Source organism: Strongylocentrotus purpuratus, unplaced genomic scaffold (genome assembly GCF_000002235.5).
Source record: "Strongylocentrotus purpuratus isolate Spur 01 unplaced genomic scaffold, Spur_5.0 spur5_scaffold_10, whole genome shotgun sequence".
Classification (NCBI taxonomy): domain Eukaryota; kingdom Metazoa; phylum Echinodermata; class Echinoidea; order Camarodonta; family Strongylocentrotidae; genus Strongylocentrotus; species Strongylocentrotus purpuratus.
In genome coordinates, this window is record NW_022145595.1 from 2,397,392 (window position 1) to 2,412,386 (window position 14,995).

Consider the following 14,995-nt stretch of genomic DNA (forward strand, 5'->3'; position numbering starts at 1 on the left):
ATTACCTTTAAGTGAAATTTTGCCTTTAAATTTGTGGCGAATTTCGGGCTCCCATCACTTTAGAGGGGTTTAATAATATTATCATAATAATTATTGTTATTACTATATTATCATCATCATCATTGTCATTATTATTATTATTATCATTTTCATTACCATAATTATTATTGTCATCATAGTAGGTGAGGGTCCAAAGGAGGGACTATCAAAATCTTTTATTTTTCATAAATAAGTCATCTTTAGCACAATTTAAGTTAGATTAAGTTGATTTATTCATTTATCTGTAACAAACTATACTTTTGTAACGTAACATAGCGTAACATACTGTAATTTTGAACTGAATAATATTGTGTACTTGCGGTGCTGTCGTCCCGGCTTTATTTCGTGTAAGGACATTGCTTCACTTAATGGCTGCTGGGTCAACAGCACCACAGCGCCTGGAAACAATGTATTAGGAGCGTTATAAATGTAGTTATTATTATTATTATTATTTGGAAAACTACAGTGTGCAGGGACCACTAAATGACTCCCTCCCACAAATTTATATACGCACGCTCACGCACACCCATGTACGCTCGCCCACACTCTCCTGTGCACACACATATTTGAAATTGTTTCTTCTACTTTCTTAATAGAGATGGGAATAAGCTTTAAATTAACATATATGAGATTACTAATTCATTCAACATTTATTCCATTCAATGGTTGTAAACATGCAAAAAGATCATCCTTACTGTTCTGTTGTCGTCATAACTGCTATATTGTACATGTATAATTAATTATATAAAAGCTTTTCTGCTTAACCCTTAAAAGACTAGGTTATTTTGAACCTTTAAAACAACTGGGGGGCTAAAAGGGCCCTATAAGATCTCGGCAACCGAAACTCCGATTGACTCTACATTTGGCATAGGTAGATGCCCATGGGATTTACAATATTCATATTGTTTTATTTCATCTTCTGAAAATAGTATGTATTCAAGCGTCTGGAACTTATTATGTACATGATGCAAATTGGTGCAAAAATAACTGTGTGAAACGCCTTGCCGAAAACTCGAATACTCTTTTATTGTTATTTATTCTTTTATACAGTAAAACAGATATGTGCGAGCCAACCAATTTTGTTATTAATAATGTCAACCACAACCTTTCTAAACCTGATCAAATATAGGACACGCACGGTCAGGCACTATACAGGTAGAAGTAAGAAATCTTCAACTGTTAATCAGTTATATGACAAAATAACTTGTCTGTTGCCTTAATAAAAAGTATATATTTAGTTAGGCCTGACTCGAGTGACAAAACAATTATCGTGTTAAAAGGAAAAACATGTTTGATGACATTCCAAAATTTCCCCAATAACTAAAATAACTAAAAATAACTTTACTCCAAAAAAACTCAATACGGATTCTTCAGCCTCTGACAAAACGCAAGTAGGTGTCTCAGGCCCAGGTCCAGGCCTGGGGTGTCTTTCCATTTTCATGTTGTTGCTCTTTGCACGCCTGTTTGTATGAGAGGGTGGAGTATCCGCCTTTACAACTTTACAAAAACGACAAGTTGTCTTTCTTGGCATGTTTGTTTCAAAGAACCTGCTACGTATGAATTATAATTTTGTAAAAGTGATATAGTAAACAACCAGACTTTTTACTCTGCTTCTGACAGGTATAAAACACAACATGTAATCATATTAAAGTTATCATATTAAAGGTCAATAAAGTCTACTTCTTGAAACTTGATACCGAGCCCGACATCTTTATTATATCGCGTACGACAATGACTTGTTTTCACACATAACATATTTAAGCTGATCCTATTGAAAATTGTTATTGATTGATAATCTGGATAATCTGGCCATCTCAGAGATATAACTATTTGATATGATCGCCAAGGAACAATGAACTCTTACGGCTCCTGCAAGAGCCGACGTATGCTGAAAAGCATTTGACTATTTTACTTCATAGCAATCTTAATTGTATGACTGAAATTGCCGACCCCCTAATTCAAAAATTCCTGACTTCTTAGAATATTTGCAAGATTTATTACAAAATCCAGTCTTCACCAACAAAGACTACTATATCGTATAGTAGATTTTAACATAGATATAATGCTAAATCTTCCGCTCAAACTACTTCAAAAGACTTTATGGATGTCATGTCTTCATCCTCGTTACATTTAATTACTAAACCGATCCGAGTTACCAACCAAGCAGCGACCCTCATTGATAATATATTTTGCAATGTTGTTCCCTTACCTGAATCTGGAATCATTTTATCTGACGTATCTGATCATTTTTTTCAAAAAGTCATTGTATTTTAAATAAAAAAGACACCCCTTGCAAAGATTCAGTACAGTAACACCTAATAAAGTAGCGCGATTGAAAGAAAGTCTCGAAGATGCTGATTAGACTTAAATTTATAGTTCGCATGATACAAATACTGCGTATAATAATTTTATGACGATTTTCATTTCTCATTTAGAAAGACACATTCTATTAGTGAACAAATTATCTAATAATAACCAGAGTACCAGACTTTCATGGATAACCAAATCAATTTAAAGATCAATCAATCGAAAACACAACTTATATTACGCAAGCAAAATACAGAGTTCCAAACGTCTCACCGTAGATATAGCACTTACAAAAATGTTCTCACTAAAATATTACGTATTAAAAACGAAAATATTTTACAAATCAGTTAACTCTATTCAAACATGATATTAGTAAAACACGGTCAATCATAAATAGTGTCATTAATAAGCATAACAATAAGTCACGTATAACAAAAATAAAATTTAGCAACGTAGAAATTCTCGATTCAGTACAGATAGCCGATACGTTCAATCAATATTTCTCTTAGATAGGACATAGCCTTGCAAAGGATATTCCTCCAACGCAAAATACATTTTTTGACTTTAAAGACCAGCCAAATCCCAATTCACTATTTGTTTGTCCCTGTACATAGAAACGAATTAATAGATATGGTTCATAACTTGAAAATTAAAAGAGTGCTGGACACGATGGCATTAATAACATTTTATGAAAAACGTCATAAACTACATTGTTTAAACTAACCTATTAAAAACCTATTGATGTCGTAACGCAGCGCAAATGCATACCGTAAAGACTATATTTTTGCTGTAATTAGTTTTTTTTTAATATATTCAATTGTACATGTTCATCTATATACCTTGTTTTAACTGCAAACTCAGTTCTTTTTAGTTCCAAGCTCTTGCTTCAGCCACAAAATCACCTTGAAGATTCACACACAAGTGACTATAAGCCACTCCATATAAAATGATGCACTGAATTCACAATATGGCTCTTGTCAAAATCTGCAATAATGTAGTATTAGGGGTTTAACCAAATTAGGCTCGCCAAAAACCAAAACAAAACCGAGAGGTCCGGTTTTTGAGAGAAAATTTCGCAACGACTCAGTCGGCCGCTGAATAAGCGGGGGGGGGGGGGTGGGGGGGGGGGGGGGGGGGGGGGAGTGAGCATTATTTTTTTTCTTCATTTTTGCTCCGGGAATTCGAAAATTGCGCGCAGACCGTTTTTCGCTCAGTGGGGGGGGGGGGGGGGGGGGGGGGGGGGGGAACGTGGTGTGAGCACTTACAACACATTTTTTTTTTTTTTTTTTTTTTTTTACAATTAAATTTTTTTAAAAGCCCGGGCCCGTAGCCCCCCCCCCCGTGGATCCGCGCCTGATACACGACCACCACCATCATCATCATCACATCACTAGCATAAATATCATCATGAACCGTTACTTGTATATTCTACCCTCGAGACATATAGGCTTTGATGAATAATATGTTTGGGAACTCAGAAAAATAATAATAATAATAATAATAATAGTAACGATAGTGATATCAATGATAAAAATAAACCGTTCTTGAATAGGGCATATTGCATTACTATATAACGTCCCTATATATACGCTTTTATCGGATATAATTAACACGGATTTAGCTCTAAATGAAATGTTTACAAAAATGTTGGCACCCCAATAATTACTTTTTTATTTTATTGAATGGTTTATTAAAAATACGGAAAATAACTCTCCGAAAGCTGTTTTATTTCAGTTTACAATACAAGCACATGAAATACATAGCAATGTCGAAACAATAATTGAATAAAGCTTAAGAGAGTACATACAAAGATAAAATTACTAAGATATAATATCTTTCAAAAACTAAGTATAATCAACACCGTGATCAACTCTATGACAATATAGACTGGATTTTTGTTTGCATCATTAGTAGTAAGTAGGGTTTATATTACAATCATCTGCATACTAACAAAAAGGAAATCTGTATTTCATTTAGATATGCTTGCAATTAGCATTAATACTGTAATTATTCTACCTTCAAAAAATAGGCGCGGATTAATAACTAATCCCACCCTTATTTATCACAATTGTAATCCCTATTCTTTCAGAATCTTGATATTTTACATGCCTAGCGCACCCTATACCCTATTCATTATAAAAAGAATGAAAAACATAACAACATCAACAAAAATTATCAAGACAAGGACCTATAATGTTTTGCCAAACTCGCTACATGTATAACTTGATATACCGTGTGAGTCAAAAAAAAAGTTTACACCTAGCAAATTGCTAATTATTTTTGGAATCATCTATGAACAGTAAATTATTATACATCTTATGAAAGAGTGTTTTATCCCAAGTCATTTGGTACCATTTTTGTGTGGTATGTGTTCACGCTTGGATGAACAGGTGGTATTGTTTGCGAGAGTGCAAAAATCGTCTTGCGCCAAAGTGATGACTTAAGTATGTATTATGTTGGGATTAGCGGAGTGAGAGAATGGATTGAATGGATTGCAAAGGGCAAAGTCACACACACCCACACACACGCGCTCAAATGTCCGTTGATATTTGATATTCGATATTTGATATGTGTGGCATAATCGATTTTGTTAGGGGTGTTATTTGGATCTGCAAAGACCGAATTAATACCCAAATCCCAATTGTTTTATTCAAACATCACATAGGCAACTTTGGCGCAATTCGAGTTTTGCACTCTCGGAAACAATGTCTCCTGCTCATCCAAGCGTGAACACATACCACACAAAAATGGTACCAAATGATTTGGGATAAAATACTCTTTCATAAGACATATAACAGTTTAATGTTCATCGATTATCTTTTAAATAATCAGCAATTTTCAAGGGTGTAAACTTTTTTTTGACTCACACTGTAGAGCTTATGCTATACAGTCAAACTTGTCTTCTTGGCCACCTCTCCAAGAAGGCCCCCTGTTTGTAATGGCTTTGGATTCTGTCTCCCTTGAGAAAGCTAAGTGTATTGTAGAAGCTGTCTATAGAAAGGCAACCATTTTTGTTTTCCGTTGAGTGACCTTAATAGACAGGTTTGACTGTATTTAAAGCTCGTTCTGGGTCTCACTTCATGGAATCACTTTTCAATCGGCAACTCGTACTCCGGCTCAGTGTTCTCATCGGCTATTCCCAAGTTTGATTCCTGGACTCGAGCTGTTTTCTTCACTATTGTTTGATTTTCATATTCTACCCCCTCGATTTCATTCGTGTAGCCTCTATCTCCGTTTCTAGTTGCTATGGTGTCATCGTAATCTGGTTGATTGATAGTTGTTGCATGGTCTCTATCTCCGTGTGTAGTTGCTATGGTGTCATCGTAATCTGGTTGCTTCATAGTTGTTTCCTGGCCTCTATCTCCGTGTCTAGTTGCTTTGATGTCATCGTAATCTGGTTGATTCATAGTTGTTGCCTGGCCTCTATCTCCGTGTCTCGTTCCTTTGATATCCTCGTAGGTTGGTTGATTCATAATTGTTGCATCTAAGGAGGTGTAGGGATCGAGTTTCTGGCCCTCCCTTTCACTGACTGACTGCTTTAGAGCGATGTAAGAGCGTCTGAAGTAAAGGAAAGAAATAGCATTGGTGAGGTATAGCGTTTCATCCTCTTGAGATTAGAAGTGCTATAAACATCCAATTATCATTATTATCAGCATTATTATTATTATCATCACCATTACTTGAAGTGGTAGTACTAGTAGTAATATAATACTATTTATCATTATTATTATTAAGTTTATTATTTTTCTTGCAATTCACATTTTCATTTTTGTTCTGATGATGATGGTAATTATTATCATTAAAATAATCATGACTATTGTCATTATCATTATTTCTAATATTATTATTATTATTGTTTTTGTTGTTGATATTGTTATCACCATCATCACCATCATCATTGACCATAGTCAAATAGATGGGGATGGTCTAGTAGGCTGCAGCCCCCCCCCCCCCCTCTTCTGCTACTATACCAGTGCCTCCTTCGTACAGACTGATCTCAGTATGCGTGTATAATAATGCGTGCCTGTATTAAGTGTACGTGAATGTGTGTGGAGGGTGGTGGTTTTCGGATGTCTATAGTGGCGGAGGCGATCGGGCGGGGGTAGGTCAAATGACAACCCTATCTCACCTGAGATTCAGGTACATCAATGCTATGATAATACCAAACAAGGCAACACAAGCAAGCAGTACACCTACAGTGATAGTGCTGGTCACCTCTGGAGAAGAAAAGAATCAAATAAAGACATTGTACAAGGCTAGAAAAATTCACAATGAACAAATATCATCAGTTTACCTATACCATAAAGTCAGTCACCTATAACGGAAACCTAGAACCATATGGCAATATTTTTTCGTAATTCTTATGATATGAATGTTCATCTTTAAATATTTGTCTTTAGACTCGTTGCATGGGCAAAGGTCCCATTCCAACCAGTTTTATTACTTACATCTTTAATATTTATTCACACCAAATGAAAAGCATAGTCATCAACGCTACGAATAATAACATTTGAAAACAAGCAATTACGATGATATCTTAGTTCTACTTCATTACTATTGCTTCGATATTGTTTTAATTGTTTAGTTTTAGTTTGTTTAGTGTACAATGTGGCTTTCCCATTTTGCATACTGGAAGGGAGGGAATGAATCAACAATTATTAAAATCATAATCGAATATGGCGTAGAATTTTTAAATAAGTAAACAAGTGAAACAGGATCAAGGGAAATAGTTTTTATATCAGGGCTAACAAAAAAATAGAATACAAGGAGATGGCCAGACAAGAACAATGGCCACACAAGTTTGTTTCATTACTGCTCTTATTATAGTGAGGTTCCACCTTCATAGGCTTGAGATATAATAATTATTAGATTTGTTACTTGATATCCGTAAATTCCCATGACACAACATATTTTATTTCAAAGAAGTATTAAACAAAGAAATCTTGGGAGTATTTACCACTACTCACTAGCCCTCTGTGAGAGAAACCAGATAAATAATTTATTTACTGATTAAAAGATAACACGAAAGACGTTTGGAGAGACTTTGGGAAAGACCACCAGTAAATGAATTCATTAAAATAAAATTTCTTTATCCTATTTTATTGCCTCGTGAATTGTTTGGATTATGTAACATGTCATATTATTTTCCACTCATTAACAAAAAGGTGATGGACACTTAAGACATTTGAAATTGCCTTATATATATATATATATATATATATATATATATATATATATATATATATATATATTTCATAGACAACATTATTTCTCGAAAGACTCTGCAGTTGTGTTTAATGTAGCCTACCTTTAGAACAATCAGTGTCTTGGTGGTATATTGTTGTTTCAGGAGATTGCAAAGTGGTTGGCAAAGTTGTTACTGCGTAGAAGAAATTTATAGGAAGGGACACAAAAATAAGCAAATTGCCTAGAAACATTGCTATAATTTTAATATAATCATTATTATTGTTATCATTATTAGTTTCATCATTGTTAACATTATGCCTATTATTTTCATGTGTATTATCATGGTTATTATTACTTTTATTTTTGTTACTACTATCATCATCATCATCATCATCATCATTATTATTATCATTGCTATTATCATCATTATCTTTCTTATTATTGTTATAGCCTCATAGGCTGCATTTGAAATAAAGAAAGCTATCAATTAGCATTAGCAAGTGAAATCATCATTGAATATTATATCTCCCGGCCGACTACTCACAAAAGTAGCAAAATCAGAAGAAAAAGGGCGTTTGCACCAATAAAAAGAAGCGCCGTGTAATACCCGATCATCAATTATTTACTTGTTTAATACGCCTACTAAATTTATTAGGGGCATCAACATTAAAAACAAAATGTCCCATCATAAGAAAAGTAAAATAAGTATTGTTCCTATTTTTATTTTTTTTATCAAACTTGGAAATTGCCCAAATCGCAAATCTTGTGTCATTTTAAACGTTTACATTAACTAATTTAAGCTTCCTCATTCCCTTTGGAGGCACAAGAATAATGCCATCATCGAATTCTTCAATGTTCACAGTCCGTGAAGTTTGGTCACGTGCAAAATATATACACGTCATCATATTTAAAGATATAAGGTCTGCAGTTACCATATGCAGTATGTCAAAATTTGCTGAAACCAAGACTTCATGGTGGAAATACGATTAACGGTATACAAGTATCGCACTGAACGACCTGGATTCTCCCCCTCCCCCTCCCCCTCCCCTCCCCTACCTGTCTTTCGGAGAGACTTCGGTCGAGTGCAGGAAACATATGATGATAGCTTTTCCTATTGAGGCGACAGGTGGAGATCGAGTGCAAAGCATTACAAGGGGGGGTTTAACATTTTTAAATTGGGCCGAAAATTTCGCATCGACTCAGCCAGCCGCTGAATAAGCGGGGGGGGGGGGGGGGGGGGGGGGGGGGGGGGGGGGGGGGGAAGAGGACACTTTTTTTTTTTTTTGGTCTCGAAATTTGAAAATTTGATATTTTGCTCCGTTGGGGGGGGGGGGGTAAGGTCATCTTTTTAAGGTTAGCCATGGGAATAATTTTTTTTTTATTTTTTTTTTTTTTATTATTAAAAAAAAAAAAAAAAGGGGGGGGGGGGTTAGGGGGGTTTATACACATAAAAATACCAAAGGGGGGGGGTGTTATACCCCCAAAAACACCCCCCCCCCCCCCCTACGTACGCGCCTGGTTCACATATCCTGGTGCCTTGAGCCTACGCGGCTAGCTACCCTTGACTTCCATAAGGTTAGCAAAAGGATTTCATGGTCCTGACAAAAACGCCTAAAATTCAACCAAATGAGCTTCAGAGTTGACCTTGGTTTAGTTATTCTGCATCAAGAAGATTTTGTTGATCGTTTTAGTATTTTTTAAAGGGAAATTCAAAGAAGATCACAAATATGTCAACTAATGTATCACTAGAAACTGGTAAGCTAACAGAGTGCCATCGGACAAGTTTTAGATCAACTACATATCGGGTGATTTATAAAAATACAAATACAACCACCTCCATAGCAGCTGGGATATACGAGAGATTCGCCGGAAAAATAAACGATGTTTTAAGGACGTCACTATATGGACCAACACTGCCCAAGCAGACGACATCCCATAGAGAATGAACATAATTGCAAAGCTATTATTTCTCAAATTATAATGAGTTTAGTGTATATAAATGTAAGCATGTCAAACCATTCAAAAGGGGATATGACCCGATTCTGATAACTAAAATCGTTTGCTTGTAATACACAGAATAGGGGTTAATTAACAATCAAAGAAACCAGACTTTCAAAATGAAAACCCCCGGAATGATATTAAGGACGGCATTTGTTCCCTCTTGAAACGCCGAACATACCCGGTGTGTGCAGCTGAATATACAATGGCGTCTTATTTTGTTACCAGCGACAGATTCCTTTATTTTTGTATCGCTGCATTTGTCATCAAAATAAAACCAGCGCGGGGTTTAGAGTGAGGCAATAGATTATACATTTAGCCTGACGGTAGTGAAGTAAGAGAAAGAACTCAAGAGAAGATGAAAACACAGGCACTGAAAATGTGTGAGATGTCATGGGACATCGTCTGCTTGTGCAAGTCATGTCCATACTGTGATCTCACACATCTCAGCAGCGTTCGGAGAGCTCTTCAGGTGCTATATGCCGGGGGCTGTATTTAAGCGTTTTGTAACTTATGATAATCAGTACTTCGAATGTTTCCAAGCATTGAATTTTGATAACCTTGTCGAATCAAAGTTTCAACTTTGCAATAATGGAAAAAAGTTAGTTTTTAAAATCAATGAATATCTACTTTAAAAAATCATTTTAGAGCTGGAAGTATGAACTATTTTGGGCAAAAACTGTAGAATTATCCTAACCTGTCGGTCGTAAACTGTGTATACTCCATGCAGTGGTGGATCCAGGGGGAGCCCGGAGGGCCCAGGCCCCCTCCCCAGGCCATAAAGAAGGTTAAAGAAACAGACGGGCCCCTTAATAATATAGAATACCGGTATAAAATACGGTATGACTGAAGGTATTTACAAATTAAGCTTCGGTCGGGTTGGAGTTGGTAATAAAATACTGTTAGTTTATATTGCTTAATTGATTGAGGTTTAAACACGGACAGCGAAAAAATATCGGTCGGTTTAGAGTCGGTTGAGAATGAGGTAATCCCTGAACAAAAGCCTGGTATTAAGTAAGGATCTACGCCACTTGGTGGACTGAAAGTATTACACAAAATGTCCTTCGGTCGGGTTGGAGTGGGTTCAGAATCGGTTGGTGGTATACCTGTAGTTTTATTTACAAGTCAATCAATTACTTTTGAAAATACTTCGTTTTCCGTCCGAAGTATACAGTTTAGTTTTTAGTCTTGCGCGAGGTTTATATATTTCTCAAAGATAGGTCTATATATACTCACTTCCAAAGACAGCTATGTGTCCTGTCCCACCACAGCTCTCGGTAGGGTCTCCTGAACATGGGTCTGGACAGTTAGCATCTGATCCCACTCCATGTCTACTATAGTCATCACTCGCCTCACCACAGTAGCATTCAGTTCTATTTTCAACGCCAGCGTATGTATAGTCAGCTCTATTTGACTCGTTACAAAACTGGATGCAATTTGAAATGGTCATATCTGGAGCGCCAACTACATTGTCACCGGGAAAAATCGATCAGTCGTTACGTCCACAAAGCATCCAATATAACCTTCACCTGTACACAATTAGAAAAATAGTATATACAGGCTTCCAAGAAAAAACGAAACCGAGAATTATCGATGTTTTATCATAATTTATTCACATTTTATAATTCATAAATGACACATGTTAGAAAGCTTAGATCTCCTTTTTCATTTGATGCCATTTATATGATGCCTATTTCACGCATGAGTGATTGAAATGAATTGAAGAGAGGGAAACATGCATTAAGTCTGTCGTCTACGGCTGATTGTCAACGAAACGGAGTTAAGTCTTTTGTTAATTCCGTTTGTTGCTACGACAGACAGCCAGTGAAAACGATTCGTTTAATAAAAATAAGGAAATGCAACCACTACTTTAAACAAACAGAACTTTGGTTATTCCTAGCTCATTTTTCCTGACTGAGGTGTCATATGAAATGGCAGAAACCCAATTTTCTAGAAATGTGATTACTCTTTGAAATTCAAATACTGTCCGCCAAATGATTTTTTGGTTTCCTCTCTTCAAATTCATTCAATCACTCATGCGTGAAAAATGCATCAATCAATGGTATCAAATGAAAGAGGAGGATCTAACCTTCTGTATATGCTATGGTACCAAGCGCGTCCAACATTTCATTGTCTTCTCCGATACAACATGTAATGTTAGTAAGTTATAATTTGTATCCCTTTTAAACATATTCAAGGAGTCTTTTAAAAAAAGGGCACAGAATATGCTTCATTGTACCACCTGCAATTGATATCGAACATATTGAATATTTCAAAACAGAATATGGCGGATCTTGTCATAAAATTACCCCGATTTCTCAATTTGCGCCCACTATGGGAGCATTCCAGCCAGAAGCCATTTTACAAGCGCACATCAATGTTCGCTTCTTACCGTTAAACCCATTTGGCACCTGGGTGGAGAGAAGCAATTTAGACATAAAGGACATAAAGTTGCTTGCCAGGGATAGAACCCACGACTTTCGAATGTCCAGTCAAGGGTTTAAGACACTCAAATTCCCCTATTCAGCAGATTCTGAATTGGTAAAAAATCCCCATGTATATTTTGTATCAATTTAAATGTTATTACCATGACACGAAACTGCTCTGCTGTTGAACACGAACTTGTAAAAACCCAGTTACAGCCAGTCAAATCAGCTCATCTGAAAATGAAGAAAGAAAAGTACTTCGGCGTTAACTCTTCGAATTCTCTTGGAATCTCAATTATATCAAATTACTGTAAAATGTATTTTAATGCTTTTAATGCTTTTAGAATAAATCAGGAGGCAAGGAAAATCTACCCCCAAACTACACTTTTGAACATTAATTTATGTATCGAAACCAGAATAATTGTAAAGGAATGTGTGAGTTTTTTGTTTTAACGCGGCACATGATTGTACAACTATTATACTCTACATAATGCGACGGGTCATGGTAGAGCAGACATCTCGTAACCGGAAGATCCCGAGTTCGAAACTTAGGGAGCCTTCCACAGTTGCGACTGTGCCGCGACGCGTCGGGGCGCAGAGCAGGATATGAAGGAGCGTCTTTTGCGCCCATTTGCGCCTTTTTGCGTCGGATACGAGAGGACTCCAATTGGTTTTCAGCTCATTCAAATCTGGCTTTTGTTTGGAGTCTCATTGTTACGAGATTACCCCGCCGGGGCGCGTCCCGGCGAAGCACTTGACATTTGTGAATGGGAGCTTAAACTTTGAAAAGCTTTCGCGCCCTTTCGCCCCGGTCCGGCGCATTAGTTATTCATGTAGTGCTCACTGGTGTGTCGCTCGTCTTGCAATTTAATACAAATTGATTTGTTCATGAAAAAAAAAAACTTTATTTTATACTTACCCCACTCTCTCTGACATTGTTTTCCTCATGCATGTTTTGACACTTTATTTGTTTCATATTTCATTAAATTTGTGTATATTTCCTTTTCATAGCGATGTTATCGCATGTTTCGGTTTTCTTGTTTTGGTTTTCTTTAATTTTCGTTGTATCTTGTAAACAATTCTGTCGTATGATCAATTATAAATCATATAATTATATCATCAATCTGTTATTTCAATACAGGTCCTTTAAATCTTCGTAAAATTAGAGAACGTATTTTAAAATCCGTGATGTTGAAAATGATGGGGATACCGCAAACTCCCAGGGAGATTACCAATTGCAAATCAAAAAAGTAAATTATGCCTAAATCGTAAGAATAGAGCATTCATTAAAAAAGAAGAGCGAGACCAGGGAATGATGTTTGAAATTTCACCTCGAACATCTCAAGAAGAAATTAGTTTATCATTCTGTTCCAAAGAAATTGTATCGAATATTTCTTTGCGAAGAAGGGGGGGGGGTGAGGGGTTGCAGCCGCGGCCAGTTTTTAGATCTAGGTCATTGTTGTGAAGAATTAAAATACGTATATATTTTGATGAATTGGGGCCACGTGGTATCGAAAAAAGCGTAGTGCGGTTTCTAGAACAAATAAAGGCCATGACAATCGTTGAAATGCTTCTCATAACATTGTTACAGAACTGTCCGCTGTTTAAATAGGATCCATGTGTTGGTATCAAGTAGAAGACGGAATTTATAATGATTGCGTTATTTTGGGCCATATTTGATGGGGGCTAGCCCTTATTCTTCTAGTTCTACTGGGTCATCAAGAAACATAAATAGTGTTTGAAATTTTCCCGCAATCCCTTTAGCGCCGAGGATAGAAAAGCCTATAGAAAAGTCAGATGGACAATAGCAATTTATGTTGGTCGAACAATCGGGAAGAAATACTGGACAAACAGGTACACGCTATTAGCCCACACTATTAATATAAAATCTGGCTATTGTTTGGAGACTCATTGACATTGTTACGAGATAACCCCGCCGGTGCACTTACGGGTGAAGCGGTTGACATTTTTCGCGCCCGTTCCGACGCATTAGTTATTCCTGTAATCCCCGCGTGTGTGTCCGCTATTGTCTTGAAAGATTTGACTCTAAATTATTCTCTTTGGCTACTGATTTGTTTTATTATCATTTTACGTACATGACATTGATTTACATGTAGATTGATTTACATGTAGATTGTTGTTCTGATTGTTTATTTCCCCTCCCAACATCAAAGTTTTGTAGGCGTTAACGTTGGCATGATTGTTCATTTCTGTACATGAATTAATGAGTTCAATATTTTTTTGTATTAATTTGTTCACGAACAAAACAACACGATACGTACAATTGTATTCCTTTAGTTTGTTTTGACACATTATTTGTTTCATATTGCATTTATTTTGTTTTTTTTCCAATTATTGGTTGCCGTCCCGATATGTTTGCAATATTTTCTTTCTCATATTGAAGCGAGTTTATCATATGTTGTTCTGTTTTCTATTTTGTTTTATATTATTTCGTTGTATATTGAAAAGCGGTCTGTCATCCGATCAAAATAGGTCACATATCTTTATCATCAATCTGTTCTTTCTCATGCAAGATCGACTTAAAGAATAGAAACGTAGGTTCTCTAAATCTTTGCAAATCAGCTATTGTATTTCGAAACCCGTGATTTAAAAATGATACTTATAATCAAAGACATTGTAAGATTCTCCTTGAATAAGATTATAGGGCGTTTATAAATTGCCATACGAAACAAACAAACATCTGCAAATTAAAACCCGTATTGTCGGGAGCCTGCATCATCAAAACGTTTCGGTAATGGAAGACGCTCTTTTCGAAATGCACTCACCAAAATGTGCTCGAATCATAAGGAACACTGTCTCCCTGCAAAATTATAAAACTAATTTTAAACGAAAAATGAATATCTGCATCATCGGGAAAATCGCTATACTCCCAGAGAGATTATCATTTGCAAATCAACACTGTAAATTATGTTTGAATCGTATGGGACTTTGATTTGACGTTTCACATTTGTTAGCTAGCGCTAGTAAAGTCTTTTGTTTTAACGTGCACTGTATATAGTTATAAGGCCTGAACACGT

The 14,995-nt window shown here is 36.1% G+C and overlaps 1 protein-coding gene across 1 annotated transcript; it reads right to left on the reverse strand.

The window, feature by feature from the left end:
* Nucleotides 1–5,205: 5,205 nt before the first annotated feature.
* LOC105437212 lies at nucleotides 5,206–11,055 on the reverse strand. The gene is made up of 4 exons (XM_030980023.1): nucleotides 10,768–11,055; nucleotides 7,655–7,726; nucleotides 6,476–6,563; nucleotides 5,206–5,904 (listed from the first exon to the last, which is right to left on the reverse strand). Exons 1-4 carry the CDS (start codon nucleotides 10,979–10,981, stop codon nucleotides 5,433–5,435), a joined length of 846 nt encoding a protein of 281 aa, XP_030835883.1. The 5' UTR covers nucleotides 10,982–11,055; the 3' UTR covers nucleotides 5,206–5,432.
* Nucleotides 11,056–14,995: the final 3,940 nt, after the last annotated feature.